General features: G+C 44.8%; 1 protein-coding gene across 2 annotated transcripts; it reads left to right on the forward strand.

The window, feature by feature from the left end:
• The first annotated feature begins 703 nt into the window (after positions 1–703).
• Positions 704–10,041, forward strand: LOC116945896 (nuclear receptor coactivator 5-like). Of its 2 annotated transcripts, XM_032960552.2 has the most exons (6): positions 704–1,160; positions 1,268–1,323; positions 1,736–1,850; positions 2,943–3,142; positions 3,732–4,211; positions 7,166–10,041. In XM_032960552.2, the coding sequence occupies exons 1-6, from the start codon at positions 718–720 to the stop codon at positions 8,158–8,160; spliced, it is 2,289 nt and encodes a 762-aa protein (XP_032816443.2). In that variant the 5' UTR covers positions 704–717; the 3' UTR covers positions 8,161–10,041. The 2 variants fall into 2 exon arrangements, with proteins under 2 accessions (XP_032816443.2, XP_032816444.2); XM_032960553.2 differs by having other exon boundaries at positions 705–1,323.
• Positions 10,042–20,235: the final 10,194 nt, after the last annotated feature.

Genomic DNA, 20,235 nt, shown 5'->3' on the forward strand with positions numbered 1-20,235 from the left:
CTAGAATGTTCATAAAAATATATAATGGTTTTATAGTTATCCTTGCATGTCTTATTTCTCATTAAAATAAATAAATTGCCTTTATGCTCATGTTTGTATTAATCCCAGTAGCTCGGCACCTGTGTTTTGCAAAAGTTCGGCCAATGTTTGCAAGTTTATTTTCAGGTGGCGTCTGCATGCACGGTAATGCATGGAAGCTTTCTTCCCAGGCGGTCTCCTGAGCGGTCATCGGGCCAAGACTCGAGGCACCGCTCGACCCGTGATAAGTCCCGGTCACCCTCGTCTCGCGATGGCCACCGCGACTCATCAGCAAGGAGTGGCAGAGAAAAGCGTGCCAGCCGGGAGCGCCGTGACGACCGCAGGCGTTCAAAGGAGGGGTCACGCGAGCGGAGGGCCTCGCGGGAGAGGGATGACAGGAGGGTGCCACGGCTTTTCCCATCCCGGGACAGGATGGTCTCGCGGAATGAGCGGCCTGTGTTCCATGGCGGTCCCCATTACATAATGAACAGCAAACCACTTATGGGCAGCATGCCTGGCCGGGGTGGAATGCCTTGCAGAGGGGGGATGCCCAATAGGGGTGGCATGGGGGGCATGCACGGCAGGGGGGATATGCACGGCAGGGGGGACATGCACGGCAGGGGGGACATGCACGACAGAGGGGGCATGCACGACAGAGGGGGCATGCACGACAGGGGGGGCATGCACGACAGGGGGGGCATGCACGACAGAGGGGGCATGCTCGATAGGGAGGGCATGGCTGGAAGAGATGGCATGCGCGATAGGGAGGGCATGGGTGGTAGAGGCAACATGTTCGATAGGGAGGGCATGGCTGGCAGAGGAGGTATGATTGATAGAGGCGGCATGCACGAAAGACGGGACATTTACGGAAGAGGGGGCATGCGAGAAAGAGGGGGTATGCACGAAAGAGGGGGCATGCACGAAAGAGGAGACATGCACGAAAGAGGAGACATGCACGAAAGAGGGGGCATGCACGAAAGAGGGGGCATGCACGAAAGAGGGGGAATGCCCGGTAGGGGGGGCATGTCCAGCAGGGGGGGCATGTCAAGCAGGGGGGGCATGCCTGGCAGGGGTGGCTTTGGAAATAACGGACCCAACACTTCGCTGTGGGGTGGAGACAACCAAAGCGAGCCACCTTTCAGGTAACTGGAGTATTCATTGCAGAGCACGATTGGTATTTTGAGTTATATTTTTGGTTGTGAGAAATGGTGTAATGGTGTTTTTTTTGTTGTTTTATTGAATTTTGTAGAGGGCCATCATACGATGATGAAGACCAGCTACCAGCCAGAGACATGCCTTCATCAGGTCTGTAAGCTTATTATATCATGTGTGTGATCTAAATATAAATTATATTCAAAAACGTTTGCAAAAAAAATATATAGATGAAGGGACTGCAGTGCATTATGTAATGTGCTTGGCTTTTTTCTCTTGCATACACAAACTTAGCAGCTCCAGTTTTTAATGTTTTATTTGCTGGTGCCATCTATAATTCTGCCCTGCAAACTCTTTAGTTCTAACTTGTCACTTTTTGAGATGACATTGATAAAGTATGTTACAGTTTTTAACATGTAGGGTGAATTAGATATATCATCAAATGTGCTGAAAGATTTTTTTTATTACTGCAGCTTGCTTCACCGGACAGCATTAGAAATTTTAGGAAAATTGTAATATTTGAGCGATATCTTACGCTAAATGCTTTTATCTATATTTTGGTCAGGAGATGAAATCAAGCGTGAAGAGCTCTACCTAAAGTTTTATGATGAAATTCAAAAACAGTACGACAGTGAGAGACCTGTGGACTGTGTTGTCATTGTGGCTTCCCGGCAGCAAAAGTGAGTGGTGACATTTCGTGTGGATCTGCCACTAGCATCTGCTCCATATTGACTGCAGGATGTTATTTACCTTGCCATTTAAGTAAGTGATTACATCATATTTGGCTGAAATTCCCATGTAATGGGAAACGGATATTCTTACAGTGATGCCGTATTGACACTAGGTGGAGACTTTAGGCTGGAGGAATTCTCATCCGGAAATGTAGAATTTTACATTCTGTAACTGAAAATGAATACACACGTAAACGAAGTACAACTCCTAATATTTTCTTATGTAAAATTTAACAATCACAACGTTCCTATTTCACGAAAGCTTCAATCGTTTTTGGGTTTAAACAAAAAAAACTTGACTTTTACACAAAGTCATGGTTGATACTTTTAAACGTTTATATATGAAATAGCAATGGATTGGCTATTGCTGCTGGAAAATAATTAAGTAAAATTATTCGACTGAAGTTTCAGCACTGAAAAAAATTGGGAATTTTGAATTACTAATAATGATCATCTCCGTGCACCATTCTCCTCTTACTGGCTTGATCTCAGACCAGTTCTTTCATGGAACTTTTGAGTATCTGACGTAGTCAACCACTTGTCAGTAGAATTATATTTAGCAGAATTGCAAAACCAAACTTTGACAATGGATGCTGCCTTCTAATCATCAACTCAGCTGAAATTGGAAAATTTACTATAATTGAAGGTACATTTTTGGTGAGAGTCTGAAATTCAGGCCCACTGTCGCATCATTGTTGGTGATTTGATATAAACACATACGTTAACCCTTAGAGCCTCAAATTTATATTGTCGTGAATTTGTTAAACGTTTTTCTTATTTAGCTGGGAGGGCATCTTGTAAAGTGTGCTCGCATTACAATCAAACATTTAATAACTGATAGCCCAGTCAGAAAGACTCAGCCCATACGACATCTGTGTTCTGTAAAATTAGTATCAGTTTTTGAGAATTCGCTGGTGGATGTTCGGAAGAGAGACTGACTCAGAACTGCCTATGACGATGACTGCTACCAAATATTCATTTAAGTATGTGACACAATTTTTATTGTTCCATTCCTGACTTATTGGTCCTGTGGTGTTGCAGGGACTATGCAGAGAATATAGGCAGGCAAGCTCGGGATATGGGCCTCACTGTGGATCTCATCATGCTGAGCTCGCAGAACCTCCTGGGCCAGGCCCTGAACGATGTAAGGAATGGGGGCTCCGCCTTCGCCATCGCCGTGATGCCCCCACACGTGACGCACAACTGTTGCTCCGTCCACGTCCTTCAGGGGAACAAGCAACGTAAGCCCTCCGACCCCCATATGCATCGTGGCAACCGAAAGGCAAGCTTCATTTGTGGATGGGGCCGGCTAGCTTGCCGCTCCATAAAGTCGGAAAAAGTGCGAAGGGATTCACACGCCGCCATGGGAGAATCGTTGAAATTGGTGAAGGCTTTCTGTAGGCCTGATGATGAAGGCTGGTCTTGTAAAAGTTGTGCAAACTTTATTTTTTTTTCACAGCAATATGTTAACTTGCGTTTGGTGTCACCAGCCATGATTGAAAATGTTTGTCACCCAATAGGGAAGTTGAATTATTGTTTCCACGTGCACTGTTCGTGTTTTAATTTCAAATTATACGTAATTATCGATTGGCAAAATATAATTTTGCATACATCCATAGGTGCAATGTGTGACAGTATTTTTTTGCAATGCAATATCGTTTCCCCCTTTGTGTTCCTTTCAAATAAATGGAAACAAAGATTGAATAAACCTATGTTGGGCTTACAGAAAAAAAAATCTCTGTTTTGATGACACCGAAGGTGGCGTTTGTAGTGTTTGACTTTATCCAGGTAGCTTTGATGTGGCGCCATAAACATCGCGTTTTCCACCAGAGCACCACGACACGCCTCTGCCCATGGCCATGGAGCTCGTGGGTCGCGAGTTTGAGACTTACATGGGCAACCTACGCGAGCGGCGGCGGAGTGAGATCGCCAGACAAGCAGCCGAGCGCGCCGACAGCGTCTTGCGGCGCCAGCAGCGGCCGAACCGTTTCTCGGAAGTGCCGGAATTCCGAACCAGCTTTTCGACACAGGCCCCCGCGCGCGCCCCACCAGCTCTGGACACCCTGGCCCCACCCCTACATGCGCGAGCGTCGCCCGCAGATTCACCTTACCGGTCCGGTCCCGCGCGCGGCAACACGTCCGGGTACCCGAGTGAGCAGGCGGCAGCGCCAGCGGCCTACGCGCAGCATGCCAACTCGCTGTCGTCGCTACGCAGCGCTCTGAGCGAGGGGAAGGACATGTCCCTGGAAGAGCTGGATCGCATCTCGGAGCAAGTGCGCTTTCTGCGCGAAAAGGCGCTCAGCGAAAGAGGTATGGTGGCAGCGTGCGGGGGACTCTAGGGGCACTCTTTCTGGTGCTTTGTGTCTTGGGGTTGCTGCAGATAAGTGGTAGGCGTTGGTGGTGTCTCGTAGGCAATGTTAAAGCATTATCCAGGAAGATTGTAAAATATATTTTATGCTAACTGTGACTGAAGCCATGAAACTTGACTTTAATTCCAGCACTACTGGACTATGAAACTAAAGTATATAATATGAACACTGCACATACGCTCATACTATTACGAGTTTAAACCAGTAAAATAAGACTAACAATACCTCATAATTTTCTTTGGTTCTTTCGGTAAAGTCACGTAGAATGAGAATAAAATAATAAATTGATAAAATAAAATAACACAATAATATTCTCACGACGTTTCGGCCACAACACAAGCGGCCTTCATCAGGTGAAGGGAGCGAGACTGTCTGGTAGGACAGCGCTGGAGTGAGAGAGCCACGTTCAGATCACGGTTGAATTCCACCGCTACAATAACGTTTTATTTTCATGTATAACTACTATATGAATAAGAGCACTACTCCATTCATATAGTAACAAACAAAACTAAACCTTACACTCAAAGTATAACTTGAACACTTTACAAGTTGATTATTATAATCACCAAAACAATGTAGTTATTTACAAAGGGCTGTAAGTTATTAGTGTAATGACATTACATCTATAACACTACAATAAGCCTACCAAGATTGAGGTCAAGAAATCTTGAAGTCGTCGTCATTGCCACATCAAAGGTGAGTTTCTCTTGTTATGGAGGCCAGGGGCCTGGGCGCAGAAACATTGCGTAAATCTAAGCAGGAAGCGGACCAGTGTACGCAATGAAAAATTTGTAGTGAGAAAAGCGAAGTTTACAGACGTGGATGGCACATTGGCCATCGCTATGGATTACGTCATCACTCCCACTCCACTGGCCGGTCGGCTGCAACGGGGATTTTGGCACCACTTCCCATGGACGCTGCTTCTGCTGCAGCAGCAGCATCAGCTCCGCTTCTCTTCTTGGGAGAGGAGTGAACTTCACATTTGAGGTGGACACTTCGTGATCCGGGTGTCCGTTTCCATGAAATTGACCCACAATTTAGCAGGAGCTGCGCAATAAAGGTGCGTGCGTGGCAGAGGTAAGCACAGCAGTGTTGCTCATGTTACAGTTTATTATCTCGTCAATAGTTAACCATGTTAGAAAAGTGATCAATATTGATATAGTATATTGCAATGTCAATCTTATAAGTGTATTGCATTGTTCGAAAAATATGTTAATCACTCAACCACAATCATACACATCAACCGCTGAAGCAACCACAACCATATAGCACAACTGTTGCAGCCACAACTGTTCAACCACAACTAAAACCATACACTCACTACAAGTGCTCAAACAACACAGCCAAACACCAGCTGCTGAAATGATTACAATCATTCATCACAAAGCACACCACCACAACCATACTCCACAACAACAGCTCCAACTCTACACTCAAACCACATGCACAACGCACAAAAACAAAACTTAACAAAGACAATGCCAACAGCCTCAAAGAAGACACAACTGCTCAAGCACAAGTAAAAATACTGATCTCTTCCATGCAGCTAGCAGAGTAATTGCAGACTTACGGTTGCTCGCTATCAAACGTACATTTTCTTGGACATTTACGCAATCCCTGTGCGTAAATGCCGCGGGGAATGAGAAATTTGAAAAAACGTGGCCCACGCAATGTTTTTAATTGCGTAAGCCATTCGGTGCTCGGTCCCCAGCTTTCTAGCATCTGCCATTTTAAAATGCCATTTTTAAAATACCATTTTAAAATGCCATTTTTTAAATACCATTTTAAAATGGCAGACAGTTAATTAACTTCAAATATATATTTTGTCATTGATTAATTGAATTGACGATTAATTGCAGCACTAGTCGGTTGATGTGTGTATGGGTTCTTTTGATGAGACCAAATGACTAGGGAACCTGCAAAGAAATTTGCAATCACTGCCTAGAAATACAAGCCAAGGGTTTTGAATATTAACTGTGTTAGGTGAATAATTGGCCAGGCAGTGATTAAAAAACTGCGGTTGCTCTGCAAATAAGTGTCCACACAGAGACAATTTTAAGAAAAGTGGGGTTGTAGAGAGCACGAGAAGAGGTGATGACCTGTGATGACTTGTGGTCAAGGCCAATGATTGGGTGGCAGCTAAAGGAGGACACAAACCCGAGATGGAGCAATGGAATTAGCTTGCATGCAGGAGCTCGATGGATTGTTGCATCACATGACCACAATTGGTTTACACCAAGTTGCGAGTTTTGATAATTGTTTTCACCCAGTCATTCTTATAGATAATTGTCAGTGTATTTGCCTAATGCTGTAATGTTACAGTTAAAGACCCTGTGAATATCATTCGCAACATTTAACGATTGTGCAAAATCAACATTTTAAATGGACACCTGAGTAAACGAGATGTCTCATCTCGCTCGGTTTTTTTTCCTTCAGCTAAAATTTTGAATTCTGCCTTGAAGAAATTATTTTTGCAGTGTTTACATAAGCTGTTATATTATCTGCCTAAAGCCCTAATCTTAATATTCAGTTTGTAAATAGCAGGAAAACAAATTTGGTGGAGAGGCTCACTTTAAAATGTCTTCATACGGTCTGTTTTTCAGTGTAATTTTTTCTGGCATTGCATTTATTTTGGCTCGGGGTATGTGAATATTATTTTATAGTTTTTTTGCTAATTCCCATTTTTCAATTTGTTATTATCTCCTTCAGCAAGGGTGATTTTAGAATTTAACCATTTTCATTACTGCAGTACAGAAACTAAACTTGGTAAGGCGTGACACCTTTTTCACATCTAGCAGCTTTCCTCTACGAAGAGAACACATTTCTAGAAAAAAATAGTCAATGTAGCCTCTTTAACACGTCACATTATATATTTTGATTTCAATTGTGTGCCAGGAATGCGTAATCAGCCAGCCGCCCCGCCACGCTTGGCTGAGGGAGGGATTGGAATGCACCATCTTCAACAGAACACACCACAGGCTCACCAGAGACTTGACCAACAACTGCCCAACATGGCAAGCAAAGCCGTAGGTGCGTACGGTAACAGAGCGGCGGCCGACGCGCCCGGCGCTGCTTTTAACAGCGGTAACAACAACGGCGGCGGTGGCGGTGCAATGGCGGCGGGGATGGGGAGGCAGGGGAGCTTGCCCCCATCGGGCCACATGGCGGGCAGACAGCAGGCGAACAACATGGGGCAAGTGGCGGCGTCGCGTCCTGTCTCCCCGCCGCGACGCAACTCACGCTGGCTGCCAGGAACGCCGTCGGTAGGTGCGCAGTCCGAGTTGAGCCACGCACCCATGGAGGATGCGCTGCAGCCGCGCGCCACCACTTCTGCGCAGGGAGGTCAGGGTCAGGTCGGTGGTTACGGCAACTACGGCAGCATGGGCAGGGATTTCTCCGACCAAGGTGTGCGAATGCCGTCGCAGCAGCAGCAGCAGCAACTGGTGCCTCCACACCAGCAACAGCAGGAGCGCGTCACCTCCGGGGGAGCGACCAGCACGACAGTCGGTCCCACCACTGTAAACCCGTCGTCTATTGACCTGGATAACCCCAACGTGCGCAAGGCGCTTGACATGCTCATGCAGAGCGGTCCGGCGATATCGCAGCTCGTTAAGCAGGCATCGGCCGCCGTGTCGCAGAAGGGGCAGTCGGCGGCTTTGGTGGAGCCGCAAGCACCCATGTTTCGGTCGCCACCGCAACAACAGCAGCAGCAACAGCGGCCACTGATGCAGCAGCAACAAATGCCCTCGCAGCCGACCCACGGCATGGGCTCGCAGGGCTATGGAGAGGAGAAAGGTTGGGCCAGACAGCAGCAGCCAGCCTTCCGGCAGCAGCACCCGCAGTTCCAACAGCAGGCCCGCTGGGATGAACAGTACCAGCAGCGCTACTGAAGCATGAATATGGAACCACATTTTTGAGAAGTCTGGGCAACCCTACTTTAGGTGTATTGAGAGGTCAGGGGTACACGATGCATTGCTTTATGAATAGCAGGGTAGAAGGCTCGCTGTTCCTCCGGCCACACAATAATGTAATGGGCACAATGCTGCACACAAACATCTAGAACAAAGCATTGTATCGTGTACCCCTTGCTGTGGAGTTGGCACTGGGAGAGAGAATGGTAAGTGCGTGTATCAGGCAGCTGCCGCAAATGTTTTTCAACGGAGCGAGTGAAGCGTGTTCGCGGAGCAGCAGGGTCTACAATTGAGCTGCGGTGCACTGCAAGAAATTGAGGCTGGCAGTTTTCCACTGATGCAGGGAGCATCTTAATGGTTGGAGGTGTGCTGATGTGCAGGCAATGTCGGTGTGGTTGAATCAAGCGACTCGTAAATTATTTCCTGATACTTTAATAATGGTACACGTAATAATATATTACGGATAGTTAAGCATAGTTTTTGTTCCGTGTCTTCGGAAATGTTGGCACATCATGTAAGGAGGAGCTTGCTGTGGCTTAAGTTTGTGGTGGAGACCAAAATTTGTAAGTCTCTTTTTTGCTGATGCTTTGGCGTTTAAATGTGTTAACCCTGCTGCCCTGTTGCAAAATTCAATGGAGGGGGAAGAAAATTGGGTAATTCACATGCGTTCACAAGACCATAACTTTGGAAATGAGGCAGTATTTTGGCCCCTTTTTATGCTCAATTGTAGCCTGCTGCAAAATGTGATAGAATATTTGTTGGGGAAAATAGTAAAAATTATTTTACTAATTTTATTTCTTTTCTTTAGAATCCAGTAAATAAAACATTCAATAGACGTCACGTTACATTCGTGTACATTTTCCAGTTGTCTTGGTACTAAGGAAAATTGCATTGGTGAGTTGACTTTAGTGATTAACGTGTGCATGTATATCTGCCATTTGTACTGGACCCACGCTTAAACCTGCTTCATTCATGTGACTTTTACATGCGGTAGTTTAGGTTATCTCTTGATATCCTTTTTTAATGTTTTCGTTATACACTCATTTCCATTGTGTAAACGAGGTTGGATCTTGAACGAGCGCTTCAGCCAATAACTGTAGGACTGGAGGCTTTTACTCGAAAAAATATTCATCATCAGGCCCTCGATGTATTGATGTTATTTTATTAATTTGCTACTGTATTCCTTGACGTATTCTTCCTTACAAATTATGTCCAGATAAAAAAAATCCCAATGCAAAAAGTATGTTTTCATGAGTCCTTACAGCAGATTTTATTACAGTGCTTGGTCATATATCCTAATTTATATTATCCTTATGCTATCCTATTTCTCTAACGGTTTTTTATAACCTCATGCTTGGATTGTGTAAATTATCTTGGATTTAAACTGGTTTAATATTGATTAATGAAATGTTGATTTTTAAAATGTTGTGGAAGTTTTGTCTAAATGAAACAAGTTCAATTCGCTGAAGAGCATTGTGTGCGTTGCTTAATAGGCTCATAAATCATTGAGTCGTCGCAGTCCGGTCGCATTCAATTCAACGATTTCTTTGTAAACTTTTGCTGTCTAAATTAGTATGTTCTCCCATGATCTGTTTTAATTGTTCCACACGACTAATTGTAGATTTGATCACGTTACTCCAAAAATGTGGAAAATAAATTTTCTCTCGGCTTAACTGACTTTAATTTTAAGGTAATCTTACCGAAAAGATCGTGCATGCCATTGTCTCAAGCTCTCTGTCCTCCACTATGCACCCCGTATGCCCAGACTACATGAGGAGCTGATTACGTTTTTCTATATTACACGGGCATGTGTTAACCATCGCATTAAAAAAAATGCTTCTCTCTAAAAGCCACATGGAACTGGTGTGCTGCTTGTCCATGGAACTGAAAATATCTGACTTCTGAGATGCTTTCAAAGCTAGATTGAAAATGTTTTGGGGGTTTCCAGTAATTTCATATTTTTGTCGTAAAATCCATCAATTTAGATTGCAGTTCACCCATATTTAACCACTTTATATTTACCCGGTTTTCAACAGCATTTCTTTCTCCCGTAACGTATACGACTGGTTTATTACATATAATCAACACTTAAGTGTATTCTGGAGGTTACACAGTGAGACCTGCGTGGTGAATTGCACACTACGTTAATTATTTGCAAATAATTAGCATACATTGAAAAATAGAACATGTGCAATTCAATGCAATGTAAAGTGAACCAATGGCGGAGCCAAGATTTTCAGGTAGGGGGGGCAACCCCTTCAATGAAAAATGGTAGTTGGTAAATAAGGACTTGTCCCTTGCTTTTTATTCGACGCGTGTGCGGCGATGGCGCAGCCATCGATCGAGGGTCGAATTCGAACCGCGTTGTGTGACCGGCATCGCGTTCGCTGAAGGTGTTTGCCTTCAGGGACGTCGTGTACTGTATACGCAACTGCGCACAATTCTGAGTCACTTATAACTGTTTTACCGTTACTTATTGCCAATTATGGACTCGGACTATTGTCTTATCACGTAATAATATGCTACACAGTGGCGGTCACAAAATGCCGATTTATTACTAATAAACTACAATGATCCGATCGAAATTTGGGATTTCGATCGGATCATTGGGGGGGGGGCATGTGCCACCCCCCCCCCCCCCCACTGGCTTAGCCAGTGATGTGAACATAATTTGTATTCCTGAATAGTTGTATGATTATTGCTTATTACAACACTTGTTCTGTAATAATACAGTTAATCGTTTCTTTAAATAATGTCAGCCTCAATCCACTGCTAGATGAAGGCTAAAGCATGCCATGTAATCATGGGGGTTACTTGACATTTGGCCAAGCTTTGCCACGATGTTAAGTGTGGGTGTGTGAAGAGGGTGGGGGCCAAGGTCAGTTGAAATATTGCTTCTGGAGTGAACGGAATTGGGCATTCGGATTCGAACTTGGGTCACTGGAGTGCAATGAAGTACTGTGGTGCCACTGTTCAACCCCTTAAATATTTAGATTTAATTATTAACCATGTTTGTATAGTGCTGCTTACATAGAGGCTGGGTTTTGACCATGTATACGTTTAGAGCTTTTAAAGAAAGATGGAAGACTTCACAAGGTGCAACACAACATTGGTCGTGTTTTTTTTTTATTTTGACCCAACCAAGTACCCTACAACATATGCAGGTGCCAAATGACGATTTTTTTTAAAGGATTGTTTTGAAAAATCATGTGTGGAGTCAATTGTAATGGAATGGAGTGTTTTGGCAATTCATAAAATGGATCCATGCTGAGTTAAAACAAGGTGAAGGACATGGAACTCCAAACTGTGTTTTATCCATAGGTCAAATAGAGCAACTTTGGATGGTTTCATCCAAAGTGTGACTTTGCATCACTCTTGAGACCGGTGTGAAGTTCCTCCAATATAAAACATTACTATAAAATTTCCTTAGAATTGTAATTCATAACCAACTATTCTGACGAAATACAGTAGTTGACCGGTCGGCATATTTTCTGAATAACAGGCATTTGACATGTTTTTATTAAGATTGCACTTTTTATATTCCATATTTATATCTACAGTGGTGGACCAACCTTTGTTCTGACAGTGCACAGTTGAAACGACACGGAAACTTTGCCAACCGCGGATTTAACCACAAGCACAATATTTATTAACGCATAGTGCGCTCACCGTGCCCTCTGTGGCTTGACTATCTATGGCTGGCCGCGAGATTCCTGTGTACATCGTAAAGTAAAGTACTCTTAAATGCCCTGCTCGCGATGGTACATGCGCGAATGAATACACGCATCTTGTCTCCCAGAGTAAGTAAACGTCGTTTGAGTTATATTCTGTTTTTCGGTAAAGCCACGTAGATAGAAAAATAATTAAAAATATCACGACGTTTTGGTCGCAATACAATCGTCATCAGGTGAAAAAATATAGCGGGAGAGCTGATGAGGCAGGAAAAATATAGCGGGGAGCTGCTAAAGCAGGATGTTATTTCGGTTTGAGATGGGTGTAGCCCAAGGGTATTGGGCGGGGCTAGAGATGGAATTTGCGTGTAAATGTAAGATCGGAGAGCTGATATACCTCCACGACTACGGAAGCTGTGGAGGTGGCCATTGTATTGTGAGGGATTAGCATGTCAATGTAAGAAAACCGGGCACCACCGAGGATGTGGAGGTGGCCATTGTAATGTGAGAGATTAGTATGTCTATGTAACAGCCACCGCTGCTCCTTTCCCTCGATGTGGCGGTGGCTCTCGTTTTCTTAACAGGCTAATTGTCTCACACAGCCACCGTTGCGGTGGTTTTCTTAGAGTACTGTATACTACATTTTCTTTAAACAATATATACATATACTGTACAACGTATATTGAACACTAAAATATTAATCATCCTTTATATTATACATACTTCATGTTTGGGTTAATGTAGGTTAACAACAGGAGGCGGGTTGTATTACAAACCGTGAACCAAACCATATTTTACCCCTATGCCTTCGAGTTTGTGGATCACGAATTTGCCGATTGCGACTTTTCAAGAACGTAACCCCCGCCGCGATGGGCAACGTTTTTAGGTTACCTGTGCTTTCCCCCCCTCGTCTTCTGTACCTCTTTGACTAAACAAGCCACGTGGAGTCATCATCTGGTCATTTGCTGTTTTGTTTGCAGGAACTACTTAGCTCGTCAAGATATATTTACGTTTTCTCCCCCCCCCCCCGGCACCAAAAGTTAATGAAATAACTAATTTACAACTGGAGTATCGAAGCAATTTCCCGAGCACCTACCTGTTAAGTACCTCTGCAACTCCATGCATCATATAGGTGTTTAACATTAATTAAAAATGTCTGCACACGAAAGTCGTCGGTTTGCTATTGTGTTTACGTGAACTTTATTCTCATTTGACACCGTAATGATCGGTGGGCAATCATTGGCACAACTGGTGATGGTTATATTAAAAACATGTTTCTGAGTTTAATAGGCCCAAATGAGAAAGTTTCAGGAATTCGGAATTGCAGAACACATCCTTGGTGGCAGAAAGTTAATTGCCAACTAAACTATCAATGTTCCAGTCATTTGTTTTAAAATTGTTCGTCATCAGCTGTAATCATTGGTCTCCTGGACGAAGCATTTCTTAATCTGTCACAATTTTCTAATCATTAGTATAGCAACTGCATGCAAGCTGATTCATCGCTCTGTCTCCGTGGTGGACGTCCTCTGGTGTGTTCTGTCGGGGAGGCTGACCCCTGGCTCCTCGCTCACGTGGGATCCACTGCTCCCCTCTTCCGTGTCCTGGGGAGGGTTACTGCTCACCGACAACCCCCCCCCCCTTCGCTGCGGCCCCTCGGGGCATGATTCGTGGCTGGCGCTTAGCCACCTGGGATCAATTCACACTATCTCTGCACACACCCACTCACACCCACTCGCTCAAAATCCGACGTCGCTCTCCCGTGCCACACACCAATCGCACGCGCGGGGGCGGGGGTCAGAGGGCAGGGACGTCACTCGCACACGCGCAGCCGATTGGGGGGATTGTCTCGGAGATTTAGTTTAAGGGCTGTATGAACAATCTCACGGGTACGCCGCCCGTTCACCCCACGCACACGCTAAACAAAAGGGCGTATGAGTAATCTCACGTGCCCCTGTACGAGTCCGCCGCCGCTCACCACACGCTAACCACGAGCTACACGCATGGGCGAGCGCATACACGTGGGTAAATACACACGCACAAACACAGGGTACAACGATGCACACCAACATGCATCCGTTCCACCCTTGCAGAAACCACACGACAAGGTTTATTGATCCCCAACAGTTTATTCTCAGCGAGTCCGAGGCTAAATTACCCGAGGCAGTTTGAGTCAGCAGGGCAGGTCTAACCTATCTCCCGATGGTCTAAGACCCGATCTATTCAAATCACTCCCCGAAGACAATCTCAGAATGGCCTCGATATCTCTCGGGTACTCACGGTTCGACTCGTACGGAGCTGCTGGGTCGGATCCTCGCACTTCGACTCGTCACACGGACGTTCGAGTGGCTGGGAAATCGACGGCCCCGAGCCTGGCTTGAGTACAATACGAACTCCTCTCCCTACCTTCTCTACTCTTTTTATTGTCCTCTACATCAAAGATCAATCGGCGCTGATCCGCTGGCCTCCCGTCCAATCAGGTGGCTCGGATTTCCCGCCACTCTCCCTGGACCGGTGCTCTCTCAGACGTCCGCTTTTCACCCTCTAAACAAGCGCATCTGTCTTACCAATCAAGAGGACCGGCCCTGTTTTTCCTGCCGTTCGTGACTCCGTCCCCCACTACCTGCCTGCTGACCCGTGTGTGTTGTGGGTGTTTTCTATCCGCGGTGACTCAGCAGCCCCATCGTGACCACGTGATTACAACCCAAGTCACGGCGCCGCGGTGCCACGTTAGCCTTGGGGGAGGTCGCCCAATTCCCTTGTCGCAGGAAACCGTGAAGTTTGGTCCCATGAGAGGGCTTCTGGGTGAAAACCTGTCGGCCAGGTGACCTTCCCTCGGGGCTCTGTGTGTGTGTGTTCATGTGGGGGGTGGTGAGGGAAGAGCAGCGTCGGCCCCGTCGCTCGGAGGTGGCGGCGTTGCGGCCACGGCTCCAACGGAGCGGCTTCGCTGCTGCGGGCACCACAGTTCCTTCGGCTGTCGGTGTCGACCACCACCCATCCCTGCCAGCGACATGCCCTGCACAAGCCTGCTTTAGGCAATACGATGTCTGATTTGCGTGTCCAATGCGGTGTTCCTCTGACCCGGGCATGTACATGCCCTTTTCAGTCTTCCATTTGATTACACTTTTTTTTTAACGATCCATGTCACAACAGATATTTGCTGAACCGCCCATACTTCACATCCGTGAAAAAGAGCTTCATAGTTAATCGGATTTCTCCAATCTACATACAGATTCTGAATCATTGTTTTACAAGGTGAGAACTGAAAGAGACAAGGATAGTCTCATTTGCAAGACTTACCGGGTCGTCAAAACGATGAGCAAATAAAATAAAGTGCGCAACAATTAAACGGAAAGTTAAGACGAAAAAAAAAACTCCCTTAAGAAGCTGAAAATTTTGCACAAACGTGTTAAAAATATTCCCCGGAGCGCATGTCGGCTGGGGCAGCTTTTTTTTACGCTCGCTGAACAATTACAACACTTATAGAAACATTCAATAGATATCGGATGAATTTTGATTTAAAGCTTTCGTGACTGTAGGGATTCATATTCTTGGTTCTTTCGGTAAAGTCACGTAGAAGGGAAACAATAAAATAATAAAAATATAAAACAACATTCTCACGACGTTTCGACTGTAACACAAGCAATCATCAGGTGTGAAAACCACAGCAAGAAATTTTGAATTAAAAAAACCACCACTTTTTTAAAATTTTCTTGCCGTGGTTTTCACACCTGATGATGATTGCTTGTGTTGCAGTCGAAACGTCGTGAGAATTTGTTTTATATTTTAATTATTTTATTGTTTCCCTTCTACGTGACTTAACCGAAAGAACTAAGAATATAGATATCGGATGACTTGTGCTCATATGTGAAAATACAAAGATGTCACATTGATACGTTACTATTTGTTTTTCATATATGAGCAGGACTCGGGTATGTTCCTGCAAGAAAAATGTTTAGTCGAATCGGCCTATAGGCCACAAGTCTATGTGGATAATGCAGAGTTGATTACTTGAAATCGGTATCTATTTGGTGTTTTAAAATCATAACTTTTATTTTGCCAGAAAGGGTAAACGTCAATTTTTTTTCCCATTTCGAGACTGGTAAAAAAAAAAAGTCCCATAGATATGGCCTATAGGCGATTATGCATGTGTTTTTAATGAACGTCACTTCCACGTGTTTATCTGTAACGTGTCCGCATTCACGCGACAGAAGATTCATTACACTTAACATATCTACCAAAACTGTCTGCACTGGCTCTCTAAACCACACAAGCACCTCACCATTAGCATAGATATTACTTTATTAAAACACCACTCACTGCAATACATGCAGGGTTCAGTCCAAATAAATATTTTTTGATGGATGTCAATCGGCCGAAACATCCCTTTTTTGTAATAGCATTCCTTTTACGCAGTATTAGTACTCAACCGTAATTGTGTGCGTTCACATTTAAGCCAGCAACAATTACGCAAGCTTTATTTTTTTAAGAAAAATGAACCATACGCGCGTGGCTTGAGTAGCCTGTGGCGTCTCGGATCAGGTACCGCTCGTTGAATCCTAATCAGCTGTGAGGGTGGCTCCTTGAGACCGGTTGGCTACTTCATTTAAGGACGTACGCGCCTTGGATACAAATGCAAATGGGGGAGAGGGGGGGGTTCATCCGCGTCGATTCCCAACACACCCAACCCTGGGCTCACACACACACACGCAGAACCACATCAGGAATGCGTGGCTGTCCCCAGTCTGAGAGGGCACTTTGGAGTGGGGGCCCACATATGCACCAGCACGCAAATTGGCAATAAGTGCACGCGAGAGCACTGCTGTTGAATTTAGAACCATAAAGCCGTAAGCACTGACGGTGGGTAGGTGATAAGTCAGCTTTGGTTTACACAGCACAGCTTTTGTTTTGAACACCATGCACTGTGTTTCTAAGAGAATCGGAGAAATTACTCCGCTTGTGAGGGGGGATGGGGGGGGTCTCAGTCAAATGCAATTGACATAAAATCAAGAAATGTTAAATATACGTGGGATAGTTTACGGAATTATATGTTTCATAAGTGTTTTATATTTTATCCATACTGTATGTTTCAAACACTTTAATTTTACTGACAGCACTTATTTTAACTAAAAGCCAGTGGATACGATTATACACTCAAAACCTCACCCCATCAGACCACACTTCTACAGAATCCTCTATTCAGCAAATAATCATTGTGCGATAGCAGCATTAATTCAAGTACTAGCACCTCTAGCAGGAATGTTTTTTGATATTTAACAATTTGGCTTTATGAGCAATGCCAAGCAGTGTCAGTATTCCTTCCTTGGCATAACATCATTCGCGTCGTGGAGTAAGAATACATCTACACCTTTACATATCTGCCCCCCTCCCACACAAAAACAAGTATTTTCACATTCCATCAGCCACACGGCCTTCTGGAAGTTCATAATTTCAGCCTCATTGGTTCAACACAAGAGAAATGCACTGGCTTTGATTATCGGTGTCTCATCAGAAGAGGCAGGCTTGAATGGACCAAATGTTTAGAGGCAAGGACTCTGATATGGGTCCTAGTTCAACGCAAAACCACAAAATAGAGAATATAATCATGAGCGCCATGTGGGAATATAACAAAAAAGCAGACGATACAGTGAGGGAAAAACGTATTTGATCCCCTGCTGATTTTGTACGTTTGCCCACTGACAAAGGAATGATCAGTCTATAATTTTAATGGTAGGTTATTTGAACAGTGAGAGACAATAACAACAAAATCCAGAAAAACGCATGTCAAAAATGTTATAAATTGATTTGCATTTTAATGAGGGAAATAAGTATTTGACCCCCTCTCAATCAGACAGATTTCTGGCTCCCAGGTGACTTTTATACAGGTAACGAGCTGAGATTAGGAGCACACTCTTAAAGGGAGTGCTCCTCAGCTCAGCTTGTTACCTGTATAAAAGACACCTGTCCACAGAAGCAATCAATCAGATTCCAAACTCTCCACCATGGCCAAGACCAAAGAGCTTTCCAAGGATGTCAGGGACAAGATTGTAGACCTACACAAGGCTGGAATGGGCTACAAGACCATTGCCAAGCAGCTTGGTGAGAAGGTGACAACAGTTGGTGCGATTATTCGCAAATGGAAGAAACAAAAGAACTGTCAATCTCCTTCGGCCTGGGGCTCCATGCAAGATCTCACCTCGTGGAGTTGCAATGATCATTAGAACGGTGAGGAATCAGCCCAGAACTACACGGGAGGATCATATAGTCACCAAGAAAACAATTGGTAACACACTACGCCGTGAAGGACTGAAATCCTGCAGCGCCCGCAAGGTCCCCCTGCTGAAGAAAGCACATATGCATGCCCGTCTGAAGTTTGCCATTGAACATTTGAATGATTCAGAGGACAACTGGGTGAAAGTGTTGTGGTCAGATGAGACCAAAATGGGGCTCTTTGGGATCAACTCAACTCGCCGTGTTTGGAGGAGGAGGAATGCTGCCTATGACCCCAAGAACACCATCCCCACCGTCAAACGTGGAGGTGGAAACATTATGCTTTGGGGGTGTTTTTCTGCTAAGGGGACAGGACAACTTCACCGCATCAAAGGGACGATGGACGGGGCCATGTACCGTCAAATCTTGGGTGAGAACCTCCTTCCCTCAGCCAGGGCATTGAAAATGGGTCGTGGATGGGTATTCCAGCATGACTGACCCAAAACACACGGCCAAGGCAACAAAGGAGTGGCTCAAGAAGAAGCACATTAAGGTCCTGGAGTGGCCTAGCCAGTCTCCAGACCTTAATCCCATAGAAAATCTGTGGAGGGAGCTGAAGGTTCGAGTTGCCAAACGTCAGCCTCGAAACCTTAATGACTTGGAGATCTGCAAAGAGGAGTGGGACAAAATCCCTCCTGAGATGTGTGCAAACCTGGTGGTGAACTACAAGAAACGTCTGACCTCTGGTTGCCAACAAGGGTTTTTCCACCAAGTACTAAGTCATGTTTTGCAGAGGGGTCAAATACTTATTTCCCTCATTAAAATGCAAAATCAATTTATAACATTTTTGACATGCGTTTTTCTGGATTTTTTTGTTATTCTGTCTCCCACTGTTCAAATAACCTACCATTAAAATTATAGACTGATCATTTCTTGGTTAGTGGGAAAACGTACAAAATCAGCAGGGGATCAAATACTTTTTTCCCTCACTGTATACGTCGCATATAGAGTACCTCCCCCCATGTCAAAACACCGTCCAAATTGTGGTTGTGTTGAACCGATGCTGCTGAAATGATGCACTCCGAGAAGGCCGTGTGGATTTTTCTACAGAAGGCTGCCACATATACATCGTTTAATTATTTAGTTTTGGATGTCTGTGGATTTGTTTTCCTCAAGTGCCCAAAGCATGTATGCTCTTAAAACATTCGTAGTTTCCATTACATCCACATTGCGCCCGGGAATGCATCATCCACTACTTACTAACTTTGAAAAAAATACTCAAGTGTGAAGTCAATCTGAAACAAAGATACACAATGTACAACAATGTATGGACCCTACTGAAAAACTCTGAGATCGAAACTTTCTGAGTAAATGAAGTAGATGATTGGTGAATTATAGTCAAGTGGGGGGCGGTGGCATGGCCTAGCAGCAGCGCCTTTTGCCGCTTGTTGCAGTGGTTCACGGTTCGAATCTATAGGCCGCGACTAGACTTGGTGTTCATCACTCCCATCTTCCTCAGAGCATTGCATTCCTTTTCAATCGGCTATTTTACTGCTAATGGAACTGGAATGGGTATCTGGTTTACAGGAGTGACGTCCTCCAGCACAATCTTAAAATTCGTTATATCGGTCTGTCCCGGTTCATTTGTCAAAACATGACTGCTTCTCCAGCAAAATCCCTGCTGTCTTTTGTTCCTGGCTCAACTGTTTAGCCACACACAGGTGTGGACAAGTCTCCTCTGGATCCTGTGGTGACGGAACTAAGCCAAGTTCAGGCTCCTCCATTATCTCAATCTCATTTGGCATGTCAACAGTCCCAGCCAAAACAACTTTTAATTGAGCAAACCCACATCAGTGGACATTTATGTTTTTGACGACCGGTTGCAAAACCTGCCCGTTGATATATTTATTGAGAAAATTTGCATGATATATTATCTCTACACCGATATTCTTCATATATTTTAAGAGGGGGGGGGGGGGGGTGAGCACTTTCGCCGATAAGACGTCATCGGTGTGAGGGCCGCCACACATTTGAAACCATTGGCGGTTGGACAGCAGCACGATGATGATGATGGGGATTTTGATTTGTTGTCACGTGTTGTGTATTGTTGGGGACCGCATGTCCCGGGCCGCACTCAAAGCCACCAGGGACCATCAGTGGCCCGTAGGCCTTGCAA

The sequence above is a fragment of the Petromyzon marinus genome, chromosome 25 (genome assembly GCF_048934315.1).
Source record: "Petromyzon marinus isolate PM22_M1 ecotype Great Lakes invasive population chromosome 25, UKy_Petmar_22M1.pri1.0, whole genome shotgun sequence".
Lineage (NCBI taxonomy): Eukaryota > Metazoa > Chordata > Hyperoartia > Petromyzontiformes > Petromyzontidae > Petromyzon > Petromyzon marinus.